General features: G+C 40.1%; 1 protein-coding gene across 2 annotated transcripts in view; it reads left to right on the forward strand.

Annotated features, from left to right (window-relative positions):
- Nucleotides 1–25,761, forward strand: part of NCKAP5 (NCK associated protein 5) — a 750,489-nt gene that overhangs the window by 697,104 nt on the left and 27,624 nt on the right. For both annotated transcript variants that reach the window (XM_054574978.1, XM_054574979.1), the window contains one exon: nt 2,178–2,253. In XM_054574978.1, coding sequence (XP_054430953.1) covers nt 2,178–2,253 — 76 coding nt within the window. The remainder of the gene's footprint in view (nt 1–2,177; nt 2,254–25,761) is intronic.

Consider the following 25,761-nt stretch of genomic DNA (forward strand, 5'->3'; position numbering starts at 1 on the left):
TTCTAAATATTAGACCCTTTAGAGTTTCATAGGCTGCTGGAGATGAATCAACCACATTCTAGCAGGTAGGTCAGCAGGGCACCCCTTTACATTTAAAATGGGTCAGTGTAGAAAAACCTAAAGGAAATGCTATCTTCCATAACAGGTAGAGGAAAATAGAGAACATATTGCCATTGTGGGCTGATCATATAAGCAAATTCCCTTGATGTTTCTATAAATGAAGATAAAAGGTGGTTGTTGGGTTGCTAACGGAAAATGAGGTATTTGGGGAATGTCCCCTTCCATGGGTCTTTTGGTATCCTTGTCACAAAGAGATCACTGAGCTCTGTGGACTGTGGAAGGCAAACCAGAACATGTTAGGCTCCCAAAGGCTCATGGTACTTTTCCTCTCTGCAATCCATCAGTGTGCACTGTTAGAAGCAGAGCTTGCTGAGGAAGGCTTTTACCCCCATTTCCTAACTTTCTTCCCCTGAAGATGCTAACAGTCAGGGAAGTACCTGAAGAGCAGACAGCTGATAGGGAAGTAATGAACCATGGCCTCTCGATATTCAACCTCTAAGAATCTCTTCTTGTGGGTAGCCATCCACATACTCTCCTGAGTTTGCCATCTTCTGGCTCTGAGCAGGTACAGATTAATCACCAATTATAATCTAATATTAGAACTGCAGTAATAAAATGTAAATAATTGTTCTTATTCCATTAAATATGAACATATTAGGTAAAAAGTAAACAGCTAAATTCAGCTCAAGGTCAGTATGCTACCATATGACTTTCTACATTATGAATATAAAATAAGGGTTTCTTGGCATTCAACTGGAGCCCCTGAGCAAATCTACTGGCAACCACAACCTGTAATGTTCCTGCCTGAACAGAACCCTCATTGCACAGCTCACCTTTTTATTATTGGCTTCCCAAGTGACTGGCAGGGATGTATTTTTAAAAAGCTATTTTGGGTCACTCTGCCAAGGACCCCAGGCTTGATACTGAGGCCAAATCTACGCTGTCATACTCAAACAGAAATCTGAGAATAACGAAGTACACCCAAATAAACACAAATCTCAGGACAGCTTTGCTGTGTTTGAACCTCCATCCCATCACTTGTATAATTACTCATCTTTTCTGTTTTCCATGGTCCTTATCTCCAAAATGGATCTAACAGTAGCACCTACCTCCTTGTGTTGTTGTGAGGACTGTGAAATCATGGGTGTGAATATCGTAGTCGGCACCTAGTACATAACATACAGTAGTATGCTGTTTTTATCATTATTGATACTCTTGATAGTATTATTGTTACTGGTGCTACTAGATGGGGAAGGCAGACCTAGGATTTAGTTCCTGTGTTGCCACTTAAAATATGTTTAAGGAAACTCGCTGGACCTCAGAATTCTCATTTGTAAAAATACTGTAATGTTATTAGAGTCTCTCTAGAGTTCCATTTGATTTTATACGATTCAGCATCTGAATATTCCAACTGAAATATAAGGGAAATTCTTTTGACCTGAAAACTCTAGATAAGTGTGTCACTGCTCTAATTCAGTGAGCACACATCTTAGTCACTTCATGTTTCATTGTAGAAAGAACAAAAAATATCATATCATTTTCTTAGAGAATTATAGTGTAGGAAATGGTCAGGTTATCTAAGTGTATTCTTTACTCTTATTAAAATTTGTAGTGGAAGTCACTGACTCTGGAGGAATTATATTTTCTTAGACTTTAATTTTTTTTCTTTACAGCTCTCTGTTTCTGACCTTGTTAAATATTAAAAACCTAAGCTGTTGCTGTTATCTCCAAAATCTTATGTAGAATTAGGTTCCCTGTAAGTCCTCATTTTTAGAGCTAGGTTTATATTTTGGCAAATATGCTTTTATAATTAAAACTTGTAATAAAGCCAAGTGATAGAATGGGGAAAAGTGGAATGAAGAAAAAATATATATATATTATATATATATTTTATATATCTATCTACACACACACAGAAAATATATTTTCTTCATTTTATGTGTGTGTGCGTGTATGTGTGTGTAGATAGATATAGATATAGATTATGGGAAATATATATATATATTTTCTTTTACACACACACACACACATTATAGAATCTGCCATTATTCTGAGGATGGCAAAAGATCTATTTAACATAATAAAAAAGAACTTACAGTAATTTTTTGTTGCTGCAGATAAAAAAGGCAAATGAAAACCTGCAAGAGGATGAAGATACAGTTGTAGATTCTGCATTTCAGAGCCACATCATAGGTAAGAATTCATATCCTGATACATCTTTAGCTGAGATATTTTCTACATAAGACCTTCTTTCAGACACAGTGTATTCCTACAGACCATGTCTTATGCCTCCCACTATCAAGATTGGGTCTTAACTTCTCACACGTGGTTACCTTTATCTTCTTAGACATTGGAAGCTACTATAAAATAAGTGGGTTAAAGCAGAGCCTATAAAGAACCATAGGTGTTTGGAAAGGAATTGCAAAGCTAACTGATGAGAAGTGAGTACTTGTCAATATAACATGAGGATGATATTGAGTATAAATAATAGTTCTGTGAGGAGAAAATCAGCTTTGAATTGATCCAGTTTCTCTAGTATTGTTTGAAGAAGCACCTTGTACAACTACTCTTTGTTAGAAATGTGGATTATGGTGGTGACTTTCTTCAACTGAATGTTTTTAATTGGATAATTTTTATGCCAAAGAACCAAAGAGATGAAGTGCATATGGCTTGCCAAAAGTCTTCAACTCCTTCCTTTATTATTTCTGTTAGAAGCCTGTTTATAGATAGTCCTGTCTCTGAAATAAGTTTGACTTGTCAGCTATTTCTTAAAATTATGCATAGCCCTAGCTTGGAGGAGCTCAGGTTCCCAACCAAAGGGGCTTTGCTCACTTGTTTTCATCAGCAGGGAAGTGACTGGTGTTGGAGTAGCTGTCCGTAACTGTGACCCTCGCCAGGAGATGGAAAAGGTGATGATTTTGAACGCTCTGGGCCACCTCGCACACTTGCAGAATTAGTTCTTCCTTGGGCTCTATAAAAGGCTATGAATGTAAGCGTGCTGATTATTTAGCTTTATGAAACACACCAAGGCACAATGGACTTATTTCTTTGAATAATATTTGGGTGTGGTAGATAGTCTTGAATCCCATGTTCTAGGATGTGGCAGCCCCATAGATTTCTGGTTTCTGGTATAATCAGTATCCACTGCTCTTGCCTTTACATGGGAGGACCATCAGCTGGCAATCCTCAGTGTCTCACTGTTCTTAGCACCGCATTGCTACACTTTGCAGCTGATTTTCTAGGATACCTCCAAGTCTTCTGCAAATCATAATTTACAGTTTACCTCAGAGAGTTATTATTCCCCAAAGCTTAATGAGACTGGCACACCATTATTATTCTTTTCATTTGTAATTGTGAAAACAAAAGTCTTGACAAACAGCTGAATGAGTGTAGTCCAAATAAAAAGACATCCTTTATTATGGGTGTCAATGTAAAATGCTTAAATTGGTATCAGTTCTGCATAGTTAGCTAATAAGCAAGTTAAATGTTGTTTAACAGCCTTCAAACATGACACTGTGGAAAGCCCCCACTGGGTCATCATTTTTCCATAATGAGGTGTTCTTGGGCCTGTAAGACAACTCTGTAAACCTAAAGGCTGACTTTTCTTCAAGAGAACTAGGTATTTTTTAGTAGACTAGCAATTTTTTTGATCTGTGCTGATAGCCGGTACCTACATGTAACTATTTCAGTTTCAAATTAAATTAACTTAAACTACGTAAAATTAAAATATTATTTTTTTAATCGCACTATCTACTTTTCAAGTGTTCAATGGCCATGTATTCAATATCATCTATATGAACAATTCCATCATCAAATAAAGTTCTTTTGGAAAGCGCTGCTTTAGATTACTCTCCCGGAAGGAGATTTCGGCCATGTTTCTGACGGATAGCTGGCTTGGGCTTCATGTAAGTGTAGACTCATCTCAAACTCGTAGAGAACTATGTGAATAAGCTGCTAATGGCTGCAAGTAACAACAAAAACAAAACTAACTAGCCATTATTAAAGTAATAAAATCATTTAATCATCTTGTTTAATTAAGAGTCTGGGAGGAAGGCAACAAGAGGTATAGCCGCTTGACAATGTTCTTAAAAGCCCTGGACTTTTTGTCCTCATGCTTGTTGCTTCTGATGGCAAATTGATTCCTGCCATTCCAGGGATCCCATCCACATTCAAAGCACAAAGTATAAGGAAGAGTATAAACTCCCAGAGTCCTCCCCGCCGTAGGCTCCACCTTACATGTGACTGGTGAGAACCGGATTGTAAGGCCAATCCTAGCTGCAAAAGATAGTGGGAAAGTATGTTGCTTCCTAGACAGTGTGGCATGAGGTAGTCGGAAGAACGATATTGAGAATGTTTCCTGGGTTAACAAATCAATAAGATCACCACAAACATTTTAAAAATTTCATCCATTTCAAGACTGACCGATATTCCACATGTCAAGTGGTTATCTTTATTCCACAAGAAGGACTGAGAATATACTTTTTGGCACTCTGATAATCCCAATGTTCTTTATTTTGTCTAGACTAAGTGTTGCCACATGTACTCACAATACTTTAACTATAGAATATTTCCAATCATAGCAACTAAGCAAATCTCAATATGTTATTTTAATCAAGTATCAGCTAGTGTCTTTGACAAAGAAGAACAATCAGGAAACGTATGAATCTGAATGTTAGCATTTCTGTCATTTAAAAATAATCATGTTAGTTTATTTTTTTCTTTTTTTTTATTTATTTTTTCAAATACATTTGTCTCTGCCTTCCCCCCACCATTTTCCTTTCCTCCCTCTCCCCCCCTCCCTCAATCCTTCCCCTTTGGTTTTTTCCATGAGTCCTTGCTATATGTTCCTTGACTTTCCCCTCCCCTTTCTTTTCCTCCACACCGCCCCCCTCCTTCCCTCTTGTCTCTGTTGGTTTCTTTTCCTTTCAGTGTTGCTGGTTTTATTGTCCTTGCATCTTTGTATTGTTGGTTAGGTTCCACTTATAAGTGAGATCATATGGTATTTGTCTTTTGCCCCCTGGCTTATTTCGCTTAGCATAATGCTCTCCAGTTCCATCCATGCTGTCGCTAAGTGTAGTAGTTGTTTTTTTCTTTCTGCTGCATAGTATTCCATTGTGTAAATGTACCATAACTTTTTGATCCAATCATCTACCGATGGGCATTTAGGATGTTTCCAACACTTGGCTATTGTAAATTGTGCTGCTATGAACATTGGGGTGCATAGATTCTTTTGAATTGGTGTTTTGGGATTCTTAGGGTATAGTCCCAGCAGAGGAATCATTGGATCAAAAGGCAGTTCCATTTTCAGCTTTTTGAGGAAATTCCACACTGCTTTCCACAATGGCTGCACCAGTCTGCATCCCCACCAACAGTGGACTAGTGTTCCCTTCTCTCCACAGCCTCGCCAGCACCTGTTGTTTGTTGATCTGTTTATGATGGCCATTCTGACAGGTGAGAGATGGTACCTCATTGTGGTTTTGATTTGCATTTCTCTGATGGCTAGTGATGCCAAGCATCCTTTCATATGTCTCTGGGTTCTCTGTATCTCTTCCTTGGAAAAGTATCTGCCCAGATCCTTTGCCCATTTTTTGATTGGATTGTTTGTCTTCTTGGAGTGGAGTCGAGTGAGCTCTTTATATATTTTGGAGATCAAACCTCTGTCTGATGTATCATTAGCAAATATATTTTCCCATACAGTTGGCTCCCTTCTCATTTTGCTGATGTTTTCTTTAGCCGTGCAGAAGCTTCTTATTTTGGTGAGGTCCCACTTGTTTATTCTTTCCTTTAGGTCCCTTGTTTTAGGAGACATATCAGTGAAAAAATTGCTGCATGGGATATCTGAGAATTTCCTGCCAATGTTCTCCTCTAGGACTTTGATGGTGTTGTGACTTATATTTAAGTCTTTTATCCATCTTGAGTTTATTTTTGTGTATGGTGTCAGCTGATGATCCAATTTCAATTTTTTGCATGTAGCCATCCAGGTCTCCCAATACCATTTGTTGAAGAGGCTATTATTGCTCCATTTTATGCTTCTGCCCCCTTTGTCAAATATTAGTTGCCCATAGAGACCTGGGCTTATTTCTGGGCTTTCTATTCTGTTCCACTGGTCTATGAGACTGTTCTTGTGCCCGTACCAAACTGTTCTGAGTGTTGTGGCTTTGTAGAATAGTTTGATGTCCGGTATTGCAATCCCTCCTACTTTGTTTTTCATTCTCAAAATTGCTGTGGCTATTAGGGGTCGTTTATGGTTCTGTATAAATTTTTGAAATGTCTGTTCTATTTCTGTGAAATACGTCATTGGTATTTTAATAGGGATTGCATTGAATCTATAAATTGCTTTGGGTAGTATGGACATTTTGATGATATTAATTCTTCCAATCCATGAGCACGGTATATGCTTTTACTTATTTGTGTCTTCCTTAATTTCTTTCTTCAATGTTGTATAGTTTTCTTTTACCTCCTTGGTTAAACTTATTCCTAGGTACTTTATTTTTCTTGTTGCTATATTGAATGGTATTTTTTTTCTGATTTCTTCTTCTTCTATTGCATTGCTGGTGTACAAAAATGCCTTTGATTTCTGAATATTGACTATGTATCCTGCTGTTTTGCCAAATTCACTTATTAGGTTGAGTAGTTTTTTGATAGAGTCTACAGGGTTTTCTATGTATACTATCATGTCATCTGCAAACAATGAGTTTTACTTCCTCCTTTCCTATTTGAATGCCTTTTATTTCTTTTTCTTGTCTGACCGCTGTGGTTAGGACTTCCAATACGATGTTGAATAGAAGTGGTGAAAGCGGATATCCTTGTCGTGTTCCTGATCTTAGTGGGAAAGCTTTTAGTTTTTGCCCGTTGAGTATGATGTTGGCTGTAGGTTTTTCATATATGGCCTTTATTACGTTGAGGAATGCCCCATTTATTCCCATTTTGCTGAGTGTTTTGATCATAAATGGGTGCTGTACCTTATCGAATGCTTTTTCTGTGTATATCGAGATGATCATGTGGTTTTTGTCTTTTCTTTTATTTATGTGATGTATTACATTTTTTGACTTGTGTATATTGAACCATCCCTGCATCCCTGGGATGAATCCCACTTGATCATGGTGGATAATCTTTTTAATGTATTGCTGGATGCGGTCTGCCAATATTTTGTTGAGGATTTTAGCATCTATGTTCATCAGCGAAATTGGCCTGTAGTTTTCTTTCTTTGTAGGGTCTTTATCTGGTTTTGGGATCAGGGTGATGCTGGCCTCATAGAAAGAGTCTGGGAGTCTTCCCTCCTCTTGGACTTTTTGGAATAGTCTGAGAAGGACAGGGGTCAGCTCTTCCTTAAATGTTTTGTAAAATTCTCCTCTGAAACCGTCCGGCCCTGGGCTTTTGTGTGCCGGGAGTTTCTTGATTACTGCTTCAATTTCCCCAGCTGTTACCGGTCTGTTCAAGCTTTCTGTTTCTTCCTCCTTCAGTGTTGGAAGATTATACTTTTCTAGAAATTTGTCCATTTCATTGAGGTTTTCATATTTCTTGGCATATAATTGTTCATAGTAGTTTCTGACAATCCTTTGTATTTCTGTGGTATCACTTGTTATTTCTTCTCTTTCAATTCTGATTTTATTTCTTTGGGTCCTCTCCCTTTTTTCCTTGATGCATCTGCTTAAAGGCTTGTCAATTTTATTTACCTTTTCAAACAACCAGCTTCTGGATTGGTTGATCCTCTGAATTGTTTTTTTTGTCTCTTTGTCATTCAGTTCTGCTCTAATCTTGACTATTTCCTTCCTTCTACTTGCACTGGGATTTATTTGTTGTTGTGTCTCCAGTTCTTGAAGTTGTAGTGTTAGGTCTTTTATTTGAAATGTTCCTATCTTTTTTAGGCAAGCCTGTATTGCTATGAACTTCCCTCTCAGGACCGCCTTTGCTGTGTCCCATAGGTTTTGGACTGTTGTTTGTTCATTTTCATTTGTTTCCAGAAATTTTTTGATTTCTTCTCTTATCTTGTTATTGATCCATTCTTTGTTTAATAGTCTACTGTTCAGTCTCCATGAGGTTGCAAGTTTTTGAAGTTTCTCTTTGAGGTTGATTTCCAGTTTCAATCCCTTGTGGTCCGAGAAAAAGTTTGGTATTATTTCAATTTTCCTGAATTTGCTGAGGTTTGCCTTGTGTCCTATCATGTGTTCTATCTTTGAAAAACTGCCATGAGCATTTGAGAAGAATGTGTATTTCTCTTCTTTGGGAGGTAAGGTTCTATATATGTCAGTTAAGTCTTTTTGATTCAGTGCATCATTCAGCTCCACAATATCCTTATTGATGTTTTGTTTGGAAGATCTGTCCATTTTTGACAGTGGAGTGTTGAAATCCCGTACTATCAGTGTGTTGCTGTCTATATCTTTTTTGAAGTCGTCCAAGAATTTCCTTATATACTTGGGGGCTCCTATATTGGGAGCATATAAGTTTACAATGTTGATGTCTTCTTGATAGATACTTCCTTTAAATATTACAAAGTGCCCCTCTGGATCTCTTTTTATGGCCTTTGTTTTGAAATCTATTTTGTCTAATACAAGTATGGCAACCCTGGCCTTTTTCTCTTGCCCATTTGCTTGGAATATTTTTTTCCATCCCTTTACTCTCAATCTGTGTGGTCTTTGTCTCTGAGGTGGGTCTCTTGTAGGCAGCATATGTATGGGTCATGTTTTCTTATCCATTCAGCTACCCTGTGTCTTTTGATTGGGGCATTTAGTCCATTTACATTGAGAGTTATTACTGATAGAAACCAATTCATTTTTTCTCTTTGTACCTGTGTTTTTCTCTTTCTCACTCTTTTCCTTCATCTTCTTAAACCAGTCCCTTTTGCATATCTTGTAGTGCTGGTTATGGTAGAGATGTATTCTTTTAGTCTTCTTTTGCCTGGGAAACTCCTTATTTCCCCTTCTATTTTAATTGAGAGCCTTGCTGGGTAGAGCGGCCTTGGTTGTAGGCCCTTGCTTTTCATGACTTGGAATATTTGTTGCCATTCCCTTCTGGCTTATAGTGTTTCTGTTGAGAAGTCAGCTCCTAGGCATATAGGGACCCCCTTGTATGTTACTTTCTCCTTCTCCCTTGCTGCCTTGAGGATTCTCTCTTTGTCTTTGATAGTTGCCATTTTAATGATGATGTGTCTTGGAGTGGGCCTCCTTGGGTCCCTCTTGAGTGGGGCTCTCTGTGCCTCCTGGATCCATGAGACCTTTTCTCTCCTCAAATTGGGGAAATTTTCCATCATTACTTTTTCAAACAGGTTATCTATCCCTTGCTCCTCTTCTTCTCCTTCTGGTATCCCTATTATACGGATATTATTGCGTTTCAGGTTGTCCTGCATTTCCCTAAATGCCTCTTCATTCTTTTTGAGTCTTTTTTCCATTTCATGTTCTTTCTGGGAGCTTCTTTCTACCATATCCTCCATCTCACTGATTCGATCCTTGGTTTCATCCAGCCTGCTTTTGATTCCTTCTACTGCGTTCTTCAATTCAGAAATGGTATTCTTCATATCCTCTTGTGTCTTCTTGATAGTTTCTATGTCCTTTTCTAGGTTGGTATAGTTTGCTGTAAGATCCTAATAGTTTCTCTGCAGTTTCTCATAGTTCTCTTTGAGCTGGCTGAGCTCATTGAGCTTCCTTAGAGCCATTGCTTTGAATTCAATATCTGATAGTTACCCTGCCTCTATTTCATTTAGCTCTCTCTGTGAGAATTCCCCTTTTCCACTCATTTGGGGGGAACTTCTATTTCTTCTCATTTTTGTGAGAGTTAATTAATTAATTAATTAATTAATTTTTGCTTCTGCTTCAATTGATCCGTCTAGATTTCCTAACTTTGTGGATTAAATTTCTATGGTAGTAGGCGGGTCTTTTTATTTATTTATTTATTTATTTATTTATTTTTTCCTTTAGTTTTCTTTCTGGGCCTGCCTCTGACAATGTCAGTTTTTAACCCTCTATGACCTTGGGTCATTTGTTTGAGCCTTCCAGGAGTCTATTGTCTGTGTCTGACTCCTGCTTTAGGCAGCTCGGTGACCCCTTTGGCCAGGGATCCACTATTTCTGTGGATCGCTCTGCACTCTCATGCAGGCTCCTTAAGCACGCTCCCCAGCCAGGCAGGATCCCCGGCTGCCTGGGCGCGTTCGCTTGCACCAGCCCAGGGGCGCTTATTCGCCTGACCTCGCGCACTCGTCTGGCATACGGGCACCCTGGCACTGGTCAGTTTAAGGTCTTCTATTGTGTGCTTTCCCCACTTTTGGCTCTTTGGGGGCATCACCTGCCTGTGGAAAATGGAGACTATGGAAATAGGAGAAAGTCAGCTCCAGGACTCTCTGGTTAATCCCCTCTTCAGTCTCTCCTTCAGGGTCCCTGGGCAGCTCTGTGACCCCTTGGCCTGGGATCCACTACTTCTGCAGACCGCTCTGTACTCGCGGGCACACACGCGCCAGTTCACGCCTGCCCTCCCCGATCGGTGCACTCCCTTGCAGGTGCTGTGGGCACCAACCTGCGGGAGCCTTCGCCAGCCCGCGTGGTCGCGGGTCCTCACACGCACTCGCCAACCCTCCTCCATCACTCAGCGCATGTGTGTGTGTGGGCACGCCTGCACTAGGTTGTTTTGGGCTGTCTATTGTGTGCTTTTCAGCTTTTGGCTCTTTGGGGGCATGGCCTTCCCATGCACAATGGAGACTACACAAGGGGGAGGGAGTCAGGACTGCCCTGTTCCTCCTCCCGTTCTTTCCCCAATACCTCTGTCTCCAGTCTCTCCTCAAGGCTCTCTATGCAGCTGTGTGACCCCTTTGGCCAGGGATTCTCTACTTCTTCCAGCCCGTCTGCACTTAGCGCCCCAGCTCACACCGCACAAGCTGTGTGTGGAGCGCACAAAAGGCCAGGTAATTGAGGGGCATTGAAATGGCCAGTTGGATCCCCCTGAGAAAACAGGGTCTGAACCATAAACAGGGATCTCTAGACTACAGCAGTTAAAACCAGGAAAACACACAGACAAAACACAACCCCAAAAAGCTTAGGGGCGCTCTCTGCCAGAGACAGGCAGCTGGGGATGCAAAGAGACATTTAAAGGGCCAAGGCAAAAATTTGCAGTGGCAGCCACCCTCCTTGATCTCTGGGTAGAGGCGGCAGCAGAGTGGGCTGGTGCCTGGGAAAAGACTGGTGAGGAAAACTTTGTGAAGAGAACTGAGACAGTGGCTGGCAGAGGCCCAGTGATAACTCACCTCCCACTCTGCAGCTACCATCTCGCTCAGGCATAAGGGAATCAATTACCTGGTGCCCGTGGGTGCCCAGCTCACCCTCTTGAGCCTCCACCGCACTTGTCACCCATTGGGATGTGTGAGAGTTGAATACACTGTCTTTCCGCAGCTCCAAGGCTCCTCTACCTCTATCGTTCCATTGTTTTCCAGGTGATTTCTCTGCTATTTAGTCGCAATTCCAGTTTGGTCTTGGGAGGAGGGCAGCGTGACTCCCATTTACTCCTCTGCCATCTTCGAATCCTAAAAATAATCATGTTAATTTAGTAAAAATTTTATTTGTTGATTACAAGACAAGATATTGTTAATTAAACCTGTTTTACATTGAAATTCAAGATTCAAAAATTAAATAAAATAATGAGTTTTTCTTTAAAATTGCCCTAATAAATGTCAGAATTCCATGTTAATAAACAACAAGCAAATGACTAGCCTAGTTTAATAGAAGTATTAATACAAATGGTCGCAACCACCATACTTCTAACCGATCATTTTTGTTAGTTAACTAGTGTAACAGATTCACCCCATATATTATGCCAATTATAAATAGAACTAAATGATCAGTAGGAATTCAGACAACATTGTCTCATATTAAAAACATAGGCTAGTGGTAGCTTCCAAAATAATCCCCTAAGAGTATCTGGAAATTCCTGTAAAGAGGAGGAAATATCTTTAGAAGAGTTTGAGGAAGAAGCCAAGCTGAAGTGAGGGATATCCAAGAAAACAAGGGTGCATGGTAGACTCATCAGCTAAAAGATGCATGTTACTTTTCCTAAAGCTAAAAAAGTTACAAAAAGTAATCTGTCCAATAGCCCTGTAGACAAATGTCCCAGTATCCCATGGCTGAATGAAACCTATTTACTCTCCCTCACTGGCTGGGTGTGTTCCTACTTTATTTGGGTGGAACCCTCACGGTTCCTATGGCCAGAGGAGAGCAGGACAAAGGACTGGGTCTAGTCCTGAGGTTCCACCTGCCTTTGATATGAAGTTGTCTGGCGCTCTCCCCCTTACCCTAAGAATTGCCTCCGAGGGACCTTTCTGGTTTTCTCCTTTCCTCCCCAGGTGGCCTTCACCAGTGGCTGATGTATTATGCAGAAGGATAACAAGCGCTCAATAAATATCCCCCTTTGACTTTCATTATGGACTAATACCAGTTTTTTCCCCTGGGAAAAATTGTTATTTTCCCAGGATGTTTTATCTTATTATCTTGTCTTTCCCTAGACTTTAGCTAGCTAATATGTTTAACTAACTCATGCCAGTGGAATAATGGATTAAACAGGTACTTTTTCATGTTACATATTTGCATTGTAGCAAGGAATCCAGAAAAGTTTTACCTCTAGTTAAGAGGAACTCTTGGGAGCTAACATTTCAGGCATTCAGATCACACAAGTTTGAGCAAATTATAGGGTGAAGTAGAAAGGCAATGAACAGCACAAGAAGCAGTGTCAGGAGTAAAAGGTACTTGTCACATAACCCTACTTTTGAGAAATGGCCTGCCTGAACACCTAGAAGCAAGGTGAAGCTAAGCTGCGCCAAACAGAGGAGATTTGGATCACAGGTACAGGGGCCATTTGTCTCTGTAACACACAGGCCTTGTTCTTGTAACCTTCTATCATCCAACCATTAAGCATCTAATCCATGGTAATAATGTGCCCATTCTGGAGTTTGGTAGAGACAGAAGGGATAAAAGAGTCATATGACATGTAAGCTATTATTGTCAAGGAAACTATACACTGGATTCCAGTGAAGGTCAGCAAAAGCAGCAGTTTCTTCACTCAGAAGAAGGAAGGAAGGCCTGCACTGATATCAGATGCCTGTGGCTGTGCTTCTTCAGGGGAAAAAGGAAGGTCTCACAGACTCTTGAATCATGGACCTCGGTTACATGGAAAACAAGAAGTGGGACCTAGGTGCTCCTTTCATCTGAACAGAAGGAACTCCAGAGCTATTCTATTACATTAAAGCCCTAACACAACATAGCCAACAGTCATAATCCACATACGGACTATACAGTTTGAATTATCCAGACCGAAGTTGTTTTTAAATTCAAGAATAGGTTTCCCTGACTATTCATATCAGTAGCATTAGGTTCAGATTGGAGTGAAATAAACTCCCAATGACGGTGGTTTAAATAAGAATAGGAATTCTTGCTCTCACATGGGACAGTCCACAAGGAGGTGGTCCAGGCTGATTGGACAGTGCCACGCTTTTCATATTTTGTCCCTCTGCCTCCTATGCCTTTCGTTCCCAAGGTCACTTCATGGTTCAAGATGGCTATTGAGAAAACTCCCTTGATGTTCACTTTCCAATCAGCAGGAAAGAAGAAGGGCTGAGGAAAGATGTGTTTCATCCCTTTAAGAACACTTCCCAGCAGTGGACCCACCCCTTCTGCTAACAGATCATTAGCCAGTACTTGGTCACATAGGATGGGAAACATTATTCCAGGCAAGAAGCCACAAATCTGGTAACATAAAATGGAAGCTCTTTTAACCCTGGAGGGAAGGGAGAGTAGATGTTAGCAGACATGTAGCAATCTCAGCCTGCTGCCCGCACAAACAAACAAATTTTCACTTTCATTTAAGAAAGCCATAGGAAAGTAAACCTGGAACATTGTTGGGAAAGATATAATTAATTTCAACGCTTTATGCTTATTTCCTGTTTTGCATAATCCAAACTACTATTCACTGCTCTCTATTCATAGTTAACCATGAGTAACTTTTTGAGAACATGTATTGAACTTGGATTAGTGTACCACCACCATGTTTATGAATAAATATATAATTGATCACCCACCAAGTTCAGAGGTTCACATAACTCTATGGAATAAAATGCATCTAGAATTTTTATTTCTTGAAAAGTAAAACAAATAGGATAGTAGGTTTTTAGCACTGTAGCTGTCAATCAATCACAATCCTTCATAATTAGCTGTCTTATTTCAAGAATATTACTAATTTTCACAACTGTGAACATTTAAAACAAAGTTTAGAAATTTAACATCCCAGGAATGACATTCATATTTAAAATTAAATTAAAGCATATCTCAGGAAGTTGATTGGACTTTCACAGCTTTTTGAGTAGAAGGATATTTGAATGAAGTGTCACATTTTGAATGGTGTTCTGACATATTTTGGCTTAATTGTAAGCTATTAGTGATCAAAACACAATGTGAGTGGGAAGTACAAATGCTCTCAATAACAACTTGCATAGATAATGTTTTGTCGACTACTAATAGACTGGCACCAAACTGAAAACTACTTAAATAATAATAGCTATTAATGAGGAATCAGACGGAGTGGTATTATATAGTTTGGATCTCATATTAATACTTCCCAGGACTATGATTTCTGCATTTCCCAGCACACAAAGTGACATCTAAGAGGTACAATAGAGTAATAGGTTGGACAAGGAAACTTCCACCATGGTTGTACTACCATTAAAAATTACAAGTGACGGACTCCAAAGGGAAAGCTTTGCATCTTGTCAGCCTGAAAAAATATATAAATTCTGCCTGTCAGGAAGATAGACCCATGCAAACAGCATCATATGGTTCCTTCTGACCAAGGACTGGAAATAGTTACATATCAACTTGATACGTATCCATTGAGTATCTACTATGTACCAAGCCCTGTGCTTGGAACCTTACCTGCCATCTTCTTTGTTTCTCATTCCTTTGTGGCTGGTTCCTGTTTTTGCCATCTGTCAACATGCTCCTTATGTGAGCTTTTCTCTAACTACCAGACATAATCATGAGAACAGGCTTTCATGCAGTTTCTGTATTTTGTGAGTATACTGAATTCTAGTCTATGACTTTTCTTCTTCTAATTTTTCATCAGAGATAGAAAATAGTAGACTTAAAGAGTTAAAAGTATGACTTTTTTTATCCCTATGAAATATTTGCTCTTATAGATTACACCAGAGAACTGAGTTCTATTTAGTTCAACAAGACTATATTGCTTGCCTTCTACAAACCACACCCCGTGTTAGAGGCTAGGGATACAGAGATGCATAAGACACACTCTGTGAACATCTATCAAGGAGACAGAGGAGTGAACTGATAATTGTAACACAATATGATCACAGATAAGAAAGAAGTGTACTCTGCATACATATGAGTGCACAGAGCAGGGCATGGATCCCAGCTTTCACGAAGCTGGAAACATTGGTTTTCATCTGTAAGGAAAAGAAAGGAGTGAGAAAGTAATATATTGAAGTTTAAGAGCATTTACCATTTATACCAATGGTTCCTGAACTTTGCTGCACATCGGAATCACCTGGGAATCCTCTAAAAACGCTGGTGCCCAGGTCCTACCCCATAACAATTAAGTCACAGGGTCTAAGGATGAAAGCCAGGAATTCATACTTTTCTAAAGATCCCCACAGTTGATTCCAGTGTTGGGCAACGTGTAAGAACCACTGCCTTAAGGGGTAGGATTCATCAGCGAACAGGGAAGGGATGTCTTTCCACTTGAGGGGAACAGCAGGAGCCGAGGCCCGGGAGTAAGAGCGTGGCACGCTGTAGAGGAGGCAAGTCAGTGAGAGAGGAGCGCAGCGAGAGCAGTGGGTAGGTTTGGAGGACGAGGTAGGCAGCGCTGGTTTTGGAGAATGGAAATGGATCATGGAACTGGGTCATGGAAGCCTTGAAAGCCAAGTTAGATGTTTGAACTCTTTTCTACAGAGAATAAATAGACTATGGAGATTTTTAAAGGAAGACCAACACGAGAAGAAGTGGCCATCCAATCACTATGTTGATCACATCTCAACTTTTAAAATAAAAACAGACTTTCATTTTCTTTCTTTCTGAGCCTTAGACCAAACAAATATGGTAGTCACCACGCTTTCCCATCAGTGGTGTGCTGTGTTAGAGTCATGTTCTTATGTTAAAGGATGGATAAACAGGTTCTATAAGGGCCCCAAAGGGCTCCGTGCCCTAACAGATTCCTCCTGGCGGCTATGAGGTTGTTTCTGATATTATGCCCATTGATAACTCCTGTGGGTGAGGGTCTTCGTCTCTTGTGTAATTCAGACGGCCTCTGGGAATTGTACAGGTTGTGTGTCACTGACTGACAGCATCAGAGCATTTCTCAGGGTAGTACTAGCAAGGCCCCCCAGGAAGGAGTCATGAACTGGGTACATTCTCCTGCCAGGGATCTGAGAAGCCCAAAAAAGAGTGTTTAAATGTTTACAAAAGCTAAGGGTGGCGTCCTGCAGACAGGAGCTCAGCTGCCAGGAGCAGAGGCTAACACGAACCCTAGGGGTGGCGTGAGTTACAGGTGCTGGGGGAGAAAAGGCCCACCGCACAGGTAATGGGTGGACTCCTTGGACACAAAAGTTTTGTTTGTTTTTCCCAAGGCCTTTTGCTCCAAATGCAAGGTTGGGGAGTCTCAAATAGCTGTACAAAGACCTCTTTTTGTACTGTCCCCTCCATTTTGCAAAAAGCAATGAATTCATTTTAAGTACAAGAATGTATGTGTGACTTATGGCATAGCAAGGAAGAAGTGGTGTTCAAAACAAAGTTGAGCAGCAGAGTTCCTCAGCCCCTGAAGCAGAAAGCTGCCCGATGTGACAGAAAATTTCAAAAGAAGTAAGACAGTGATAAATGTTATACTAGTATCTACTCTTTAAGAGCTTTCTCCATGCTGAGCACTAGCCAAAGCATTTTATGTGCGTTGCCTTGTTTTATCCTCACACCAACCACGTGATTTAGGAACTAGGGTCACCCTTTACCGATGAGGAAATGGATGCCCTCAATGGGGTGAGTATGGAGTGCAGCCAGCATTCAAACCCAGCATAGTCTACAGCAGTGAAATAAAATGAACACCCAAGAATGCTAAATTTTGGTCACTTTTTTGGTCCCCAAGGATCCCTCTAGTGATTGCTTGGCCAAGGATTTAAAACTCAAGCCCTGAGTCAGTGGGCGAGAAGAACTGGACTTGCTGAGCACGTGCGCACGTTGTATGAGCGGTGGCAGTTCTGGGGAGTGAATAGAACATGACCCGCCCCAGGGGAGCGACCGCTTGTCAGTCCGAGGGGCCTCCGCAGGAGAAGGCCGGCACTGTGCAGCCTCGTCTGTTCATTTCTCACCAGGGGCCAGCAATTTAGACTTTTTTTTAATGTGACGTAGGATACATTTTAAATGTGAGCTCCATTTTAAAAAGTAAATCTTCAGAGACTTCCTTTTATCTGGCAATATTTCAAGCGAGAATTTAAAAATCCTTTCACAGAATAGCACCTCTAAAAGTATAGAATATAATATAAAAATATACATATTTTCTTAAATGCGTGGTTGAGCTATAATTCACCAGAGGCTAGGCATAGCATGAAAGCTTGAATCCAGAGGGGAGAGAGTGATATAGTCAGGATGTACCCAAGGGGTACATGGTAGCGACCTGAGCTGCGGTGACCAACTCTTCCAGTTTACCCAGGACTTTCTTGGCTTTAGCACCAAAATCCCACATCCCGAGAAATCCTTCAGAGTGGGAGGAACTCGGACAGCTGGTCACCTCACCTGGACCCTAGTGCTAAGGAACTCAACTGTTGACACAGTAAAAGCCCAGGGCCTGAGCATAGTGAGATCAAGAACACCCCTTCCTCACTCAGCATAAAGCTGGACTCGTCAGAGCGATGGCCACAGACCCACTCCGCGGCGGGAGCCTCAGGGGGATAACCTCTTGACTCAGCGTCAATTCAGTTTTGTTCCAGCTGGGAAAAAAGAAAAAAACATGTCTTTTCTGAAGATTCTGAATCATAAGCTCACACTCAGGTGGATCATGGACTTAACTCACTCTCTCTGTGTGGCCCCTGAGTCCCCCAGCCTGAATTTTTTAACGGTCTGAGTTATGCTTTTAAATATGTTAAAGAAGAAACTAGAAGAAATGTACGAAACAAGAATGGCAAAATATTAATATTTTTAAAACTGGGCAGTAAGTATATGAGGACACATTACACTGCCTGAAAATATTTGAAACTTATCTTAATAAAGTTTTTTTTAAAAAATGTAGATTCAGGTTGACAGCACTCCCAGGAATCTGGCAAAACTCGACTCGAATCCTCTCTTGAGTTTCCCACTCTCCATTTACATGCAGATAAAATTCCAAGGAAAATTAACTCACAACAGAAAAATCACTAAGAACACAAGGGGAAAAATGACTTCTTACGAGAACATGAAAAAAAAAAAGCTATGGAATTAGTCCTGCAAAGACTACAGAATTGGTAATTACCCAATAAAGAATATAAAATTAAAATATTTAATGTATTTAAGTAAACAAAAATGGAAATGAAAGTTTACAAAGGTACAAAAATGAGCAATCAATTTTTTAAAAAAATGATACAACAGAACTTCAAAACAATGAAAAGAATTAGTGAACTAGGAGGTAGACTTGAAACATTATGCAAGATGTGTCATAGAGAACCAAGGATGTGGGTAACATGAGCAAAAGGTCACAATACACTAGGTAAAAGGTGATAAAATCCACATGCATTTAAGTGTAGTTCCCCAAAGACAGAATAGAATGAATGGGGAAAACAAAGTATTTAAAAAGTTAATGACTAAGAATTTTGAATTGAAGAAAGTTACCAGCCCTCAGATTCAGGGAGCCAAATTAATTCTAATCAAGATAAACAGACTGAAATCTATGCTTAACGATAGTCATTTTAGTATACCTAAAAATGGGATTGCTAGATTGTGTGATAGTTCTATTTTGAAATAAAATCACCATATTGAAGAGATATATGCACTCCCATGTTCATCATGGCATTATTCATGATAGCTTAGACAGGGAAACATCCTCAGTGTCTGTCAACAGATAAACAAGGAAATATATTGTGTTATATGTGTATAAACACATGGCCGTACGTGCACAGGGCTGCACAGACACCCATACACACACTTATATTATTATTCAGCCTTTTAAAGAAGAAAATCCTGCCACCTGCAACAATATGAATAAACCTGGAGGACATTATGATAACTGAAATAATTCAGACACAGAGAGACAAATCATGATCTTACTTGTTTGGGAATCTAAAAACGTCCAACTTATAGAAACAGAATAGAGGAGTGATTACGAGGGGCTGAGGTTCGGGGTAAAGAGGAGCTGGTCAAAGAGTACAGACTTTCAGTTAGAAGATGAATAAGTTCTGGAGACCTAATGTACATCATGGTGTACATTATTAACTATATTAACTATAAAGTACATTAACTATAGTTAATAATAATGTATTCTGTATTTGAAATTTACTGAGAGTAGATCTTAGCATTCTCATCACACACCCAAAAAGTAACTTTGAGGTAATGGATATGTTAATTAGATTCATTGTGGTAATCATTTCACAATGTATAGAATATAGCTATAAAAAAACACATTGTATGCCACATATACCATTCTATTAGTCATACCTCGATAAAGCTGAGGAAAGAAAAGAAACGTACATACACACAGGCACGTCATGGTGAAAATGCAGCACACCAAAAATAAAGGAAAGATACTAAAATAAATCAAAGAGATAATACAGATTATGAGGACAAAATCACTGAGCCAATACACTTCTCAGAACATATCCCCATTGTTAAAGCACATATTTTTTTTCCCTCTACGTCAGACAGAAAAAAAAAATAGTATCAAACGAAGGTCAGATATACAAGGAGAAATGATGAGTAGAGAAAATGGTAAACATTTTATATATATAAATAAATATACTTTATAATGTATATTATACATATACATCAAAATAGAAATAAGTCCTACACATTAATAGAACTGAAAATAAGTTGGAATTTGTGATAAGAATTACAGCATTATAATGTTCTTATATTGTTGAAAATTAATATATTAGTTTGGTAAGTGATATATGCATGTTAAAATTTCTATGGTAACTAAAAGTAGGTAGAAATTCAATACAACATTTTTAAACTAGTAGAAAAACTAGGGGGAAAATGATATGATGAGGAAACTCAATCCAAAAGAAAACATGAAAAATACAAGAAATATATTAAAAAGCACAAGAAGGAAACATAAAATAAAATGATTGAAATAAATTGAATAAATGAGAATTTACAATCAATGTAAATAGTTTAAAATCTCTAGTTAAAAGGCAAAGAATATCAAGCAGCTATAGCTGTTTAGATTTCACAAACCTAAACCTAAGTACACAGGAAATTGGGAGGTAAAAGGACAGAAAAATAAATGCCACAAAAATGTTAAAGAAACTTCATATAGCTATATTAAAAACAGAGTGGACATATTCTAAGCAAGATTGTTTTTTCTTTTTAAGCTGCAACAATTAGAGTCATAACATCAATATAGTGAGTTAAGGTCAGCATTTGTTTGTTTTGTTTTTATTTATCTTAAAGAAATAGTGTAATACATCACAAGTAGTAAAAATAATAGTAAAAATAAGTAGTAAAACATGACATTTTGATAACATTTGTATAGTTACACATTCAGAGGTATACTGGTTTATGATATAAAAATGTAGTACTTTGTATAGTAGTCAAAAATGTTTGAAAGGCATGTCCCTAGGAAAACCCATGGCAAGCGTGTCAGGGAATATATGCCACAGCAGTCCTAGCTACATTGTCATAATAGCAAAAATGGAAAGTATGGGGGACTCTGGCCCACAAAGTCTCCCTATTCGCTGCAGATGGAAGAATGAGTCGTTTCAGACACCGTTTGCCTGTTAAGGAAAGGGGAAGGCAATTCCCTCTAATGAGGAATGTCCCGAGCCCCTGTGATCAATGGCTTTTACTGAGAGGGTTGTAAGCGGGGGACAGGTAGCAGGAATGTATAGGTAATCTAATTATATCAGTAACTTAAGCTTACAGAGAATGGGTGATGTTTAAAGAAGACAATGGCAGGAACACACCGAATTGCCTGGGTCTGAGATGAGCAAACATTATCGCGCCAGGTGGGATTTGGGTCAGAGTCCAGGAATTTTGTAAATTTCTTTCTCAGCCTTGAGCTGGTTAACTGATACAAGATTAACAGCTTGAGGGGGAAACAAAGCCTGCTTCAAGGGGTGTAATTTACTTCTAGGTCTTATCCTCCCATCCACCGCCCCGGGGGCCCTCGGAGCTATTATCAGATCCTGCCTATCAACTGCATTACCAGTGTTCCGGCCAGGTCTTAGGGGTCCTCTCCCAGGCCCCAGCTTGCATTGGACTACAGTCCCCAGGACCACTCAACGTGGCCCCCCTACAGAAAAGCACTCAAATGTCTGTCATCAGTAGAAAGGATAAAAATTTTGAAATATTTATATGTGGAATACTATGCAGCAGTGAATTAATGAACTCCAGCTGCATGTACTGTCAAAGATTCATCACCAAAACAATGTTGATTGAAAAGAGAGAGTTACCTACAAAGGAGTTCCCATAAGACTATCAGCTGACTTCTCAAAAGAAACCTTGTAGTCAAAAAGGGGCTGGAAAGAAGTATTCAAAGTCATGAAAGGCAGAGACCTACATCCAAGATGATTCTATCTAGCAAAGCTGTCCTTTAGAATGGAGGGGCAGATAAAGTGCTTCCCAGGTAAGGTCAAGTTAAAGGAGTTCATCATCATTAAGCCTTTATGATATGAAATGTTAAAAGGACTGGACTAAGAAAAAGAAGAAGATCAAAACTAGGAACATTAAAGTGGCAATGAATTCACAACTATCAACAACTGAACCTAAAAAAAAGAACCCCAAACAAACAAAAACCAAACTAAGCAAACAACTAGAACAGGAACAGAATCACTGAAATGGCGATCACATGGAGGGTTATCAGAGGGGAGGAGGAGGGGGGAGAACAGAAAAAAAGGTACAGAGAATAAGAAGCATAAATGGTAGGTACAAAATAGACTGGGCAGGGGGGGTTAAGAATAGTATAGGAAATGAAGAAACCAAAGAACTTATATGTATGACCCATGGACATGAACTGAGGAGGGGGAATACTGGTGGGAGGAGGGATGCAGGGAGGAGGGGAATAAAGGGAAGAAAAAAATGGGACAACTGTAATAGCATATTCTATAAAACATACTTAAGAAAAGAGGCAATTATAATAAAATAATTACAGTATAGTTCTAGTTTTGTAATCAGCAACACTAAACAGTAGTGTGGTAAGACTAAACAAACAAACAATAAAATCCAGCGAGTTAATGAGTGGCCTGAAATTCAACAATGAAGGGTGTGATCAGAGAGCGGTGCAAGAGTGGCTTAAAAACAGAGTTGTTAAGGTGAATTGTGGGTATTCTTTTATAAGGATGATTTAAATATAACTATCTGTTATATACACTCCTGTATTTGTAGTGTATTTCACAATTACTTTAAAAACATGAAAGTTAAAGTACCAGCCGAAACAAAACACATCTGTAGGTTGAGTCAGCCCTCACTTTGCCTTCGGGACCCGTGCTGTACATCCCCACCCTGGACCCACCTGTGACCTGCTCATTAGCATCTCCAGAAGAGAGGTCGGCCAGGAGAAGAGACCGTGGGAGGCGGGTGGTAAGAAAGGGACACAGCCCTGACTGCCAACAAAAAGTCACTCGTCATCCGTTCTGAAGTGCATCACGTGTCAGAGGTTGTGGGCAACTCTTGAATTTTAATCTCCTTTTCTTCCCTGTTATTTACCACAGATAATTCAAGGTTTCAACACATTATACATAGACACAACTGTGTGTGTGCCTTAGTGCTGTTAAAGCCAGCAGTTCTTATTGTGCCTGAAGATAATAAAAAATTAGTGACTGAGAAGCAGCAGTGATTTAAAAAGAAAAAAAAGCCACATAATCAAGCTTGGAAGGCATTCTCCCTACAGTAAGAACTCAATCATATATACTTACTGGCAAAAAATAAGCCTCAATTAAAGTGAGCTGCACACTCAGTCCCTGGGGATGTCCAATGATGTGTCCATTAAGTGGCACATTTGAGTAAATGCCTGAGCTTGAGGCAGGTGTAAAGTGCTAGGATGATAGATCGGCTGAGGGCTATGACAAATCACGGAGATGAAAATTGAGTTGTGTAATGAAATATGCAACTGAGAAAAAGGAGGAGATGAAATCTTGGGAACAGGTGCTTTTGACTTGAACGAACCCTTATTCAACAGGCATGCCGGAACCAAAGTGGATATAGATGCAGAGAAAGGAAGACATCTCGGTAAACTTGTAACAACATGCAGTTGATCTGGGCACTTTGTAATGAGTCACGGGCTTGCAACCAGAGCTTAACTGCTTCAAAAAAGAAACCCTCATTGTTGGAAATGGTAGTGCCAGGGAAAATAACTTATCAATGTCAGTCTTAATTTCTTTCATCAGCCCATTGATAGAATTTGAGAAGTCATTTAGCAATCTTCTTATCAGCGGTACAGTGCCTACTCCACTCATTTTGCCCATTATCAGATAACAGGATGGTGTTTGCTTTATCTTTGCTTTGCCACCCCGGTGCAGCTAAAAGCTTTTCAAGAAGGGGAAAGAACAAGCTGAAAGGTGACCAGGTTCTGAAACATTGTCACAGCCAAGCCAGGAGCATTGAATCAATTTCCAATATGTTTTTTATGTAGCTAAAACCTGTGCTCTGGAGATGTTACTGTTTGATTATAAAAGTGAGAGAAATTTGAAGAGAGACTTTCATGCCACAGTGATAAACAGTCTCTGCCTGTAACTCGATTGTGTCAATTCCCAAACCGAGGGGAAATATGCTTTAAGGTGACTTTCTGCCCATTTGAAACTCAGCCATGTGTTCTGTCTTCAGAGCCCATTTGAAAGGAATCCTGTGTGTATAAGAACACGCTTGGAGTGGGCACCAGCTGCCCTGCCTCTGAGTGAGTGGACTGCATTTCCAAAGGTGTTATTTCCCCATGATACTGACCCAGTCATCAAAAATGTTTCCCTGATGTCTAAATGTATTTGTGTATAATTCTGCTTTAAAATACGTCTCTTTTTAAACTCATCATTTAACAAATAAAAGCATTTCTCATATGCTGGGTTACAATTGAATCCAATTTTAAAAAAAGAAAAGTGGTAAGAGGAGGTCGTGTGCTGAGGAAATGAAGGGGGGCGGGGGGCAAAGTCCAGTTGGGATTTGGTGGCTTAGTGCAAAAGGCTTCATGTCTCTGTGGCCTCAGTCATCAGATGGAGGGCTTCTCCTAGTTATTCTCCGATGTATTTTCTGGCCCAAACTTCTATTGCTCTTTGAGGGAGTGGGGTTATACCTGAGCTTTAAAATACCTGTGCCTGTCAAGTTCCCATTTCCCATGAATCTGTGGGAAAATGGGGTTCAGTCATAGGATCTGAGTAAAGTAGACAAATTGAAAAGGTTATCCGGTGATTTCTGGGCAGGACTTAGACCTCATTGATGACAGCAGAGTCACCGTGCGTTTGCCTGGAGTCTCGCATCGCGGACTGTGCTCCCGTCCATCCACACGGCGGAGGCTCCTGTGCAGTCACACGGGCCTACACTCCACTTCCCCCTTTGCCCTCTAACCAGTGCTGCGATCCTGAGGAATTTCTTGAACTTCTCTTGGCCTCCATTCCCTCATCTGCCAAATGGAGATAATAGCAATACCGACTTTGTAGTATTGTTGCGATCATTGAGTTTTTTGCACACTAGTGGTTGACACTGTGCCGGGTGCTAGCAAGAACTGTTGTTGGTTTTCATTCTTGTTGTTGTTAGTATTATTAAGAAGAAAGGTATGGATATAGTATAGGTAGCGATGGATATTGTCTTTCTCTTTTTTTTTTAAGTTGTACTCACAGCAATGAGTTATTACCATGAAAGAACAGAAAGCAGACCCAGCAAAGGGATGGCACAAGGCCACAGTCAGGAGGTAACCAGGCCTAGGCTTCCAAAGGTCCTTTCCCAGTGGAGTCACACAGGAGGTGCTACATACCCCAGCATCAAGTGAAATGTTAACTACCTGAGCTCACTGGAGACTCAGATCCCAGGGTTTTTCCTGGGCGCTGGTCACACAGCTGCTCTCTGCCTAGCACAGTGAAAATCCCCGTTCCCAGAAGGAGAGCCTAAACCACATTGTTAGAATGGCGGGAACCATCTGAAATCTAAGTTCCTGTGTTGCTAGGAAAGGGCCAGCCTTGCAAGCAGGACCTTTTGGGGGTAAGCATTCTCCAGCTCGCGCTGATAATTCTTTCACCACAGCCCGCTGCCTTGGCCCTGTCCCAACCATCTTTACAGTAAAATTGTTATCAGCAGGACCCCACACAGCAGGGTGAAACCAATGTGCAGTGTTAACTTCAGGTATTGTCTTTAGGGGTTTCAGCTAAGTTAAAGCTGACCTGAACGCTCTCCTCGGGCTGAGGCAGAGTCATTGTAGTCGCTGATCGGTACCCAGACAAGAAGAACAGCCCCATGGACAGTCCATGGAACTTCTGGAAACAGAGCGCACTGTCATTAAGGAACTCCACACACATTCATTAGTCAGAGAGAACAGCCAACAGGCCCTCAGTGGGGCCTCGCAGGA

This window comes from Pteronotus mesoamericanus, unplaced genomic scaffold (genome assembly GCF_021234165.1).
Source record: "Pteronotus mesoamericanus isolate MK-2021 breed Mesoamerican mustached bat unplaced genomic scaffold, CSHL_Meso_final contig_27, whole genome shotgun sequence".
In the NCBI taxonomy this organism is placed as follows: domain Eukaryota; kingdom Metazoa; phylum Chordata; class Mammalia; order Chiroptera; family Mormoopidae; genus Pteronotus; species Pteronotus mesoamericanus.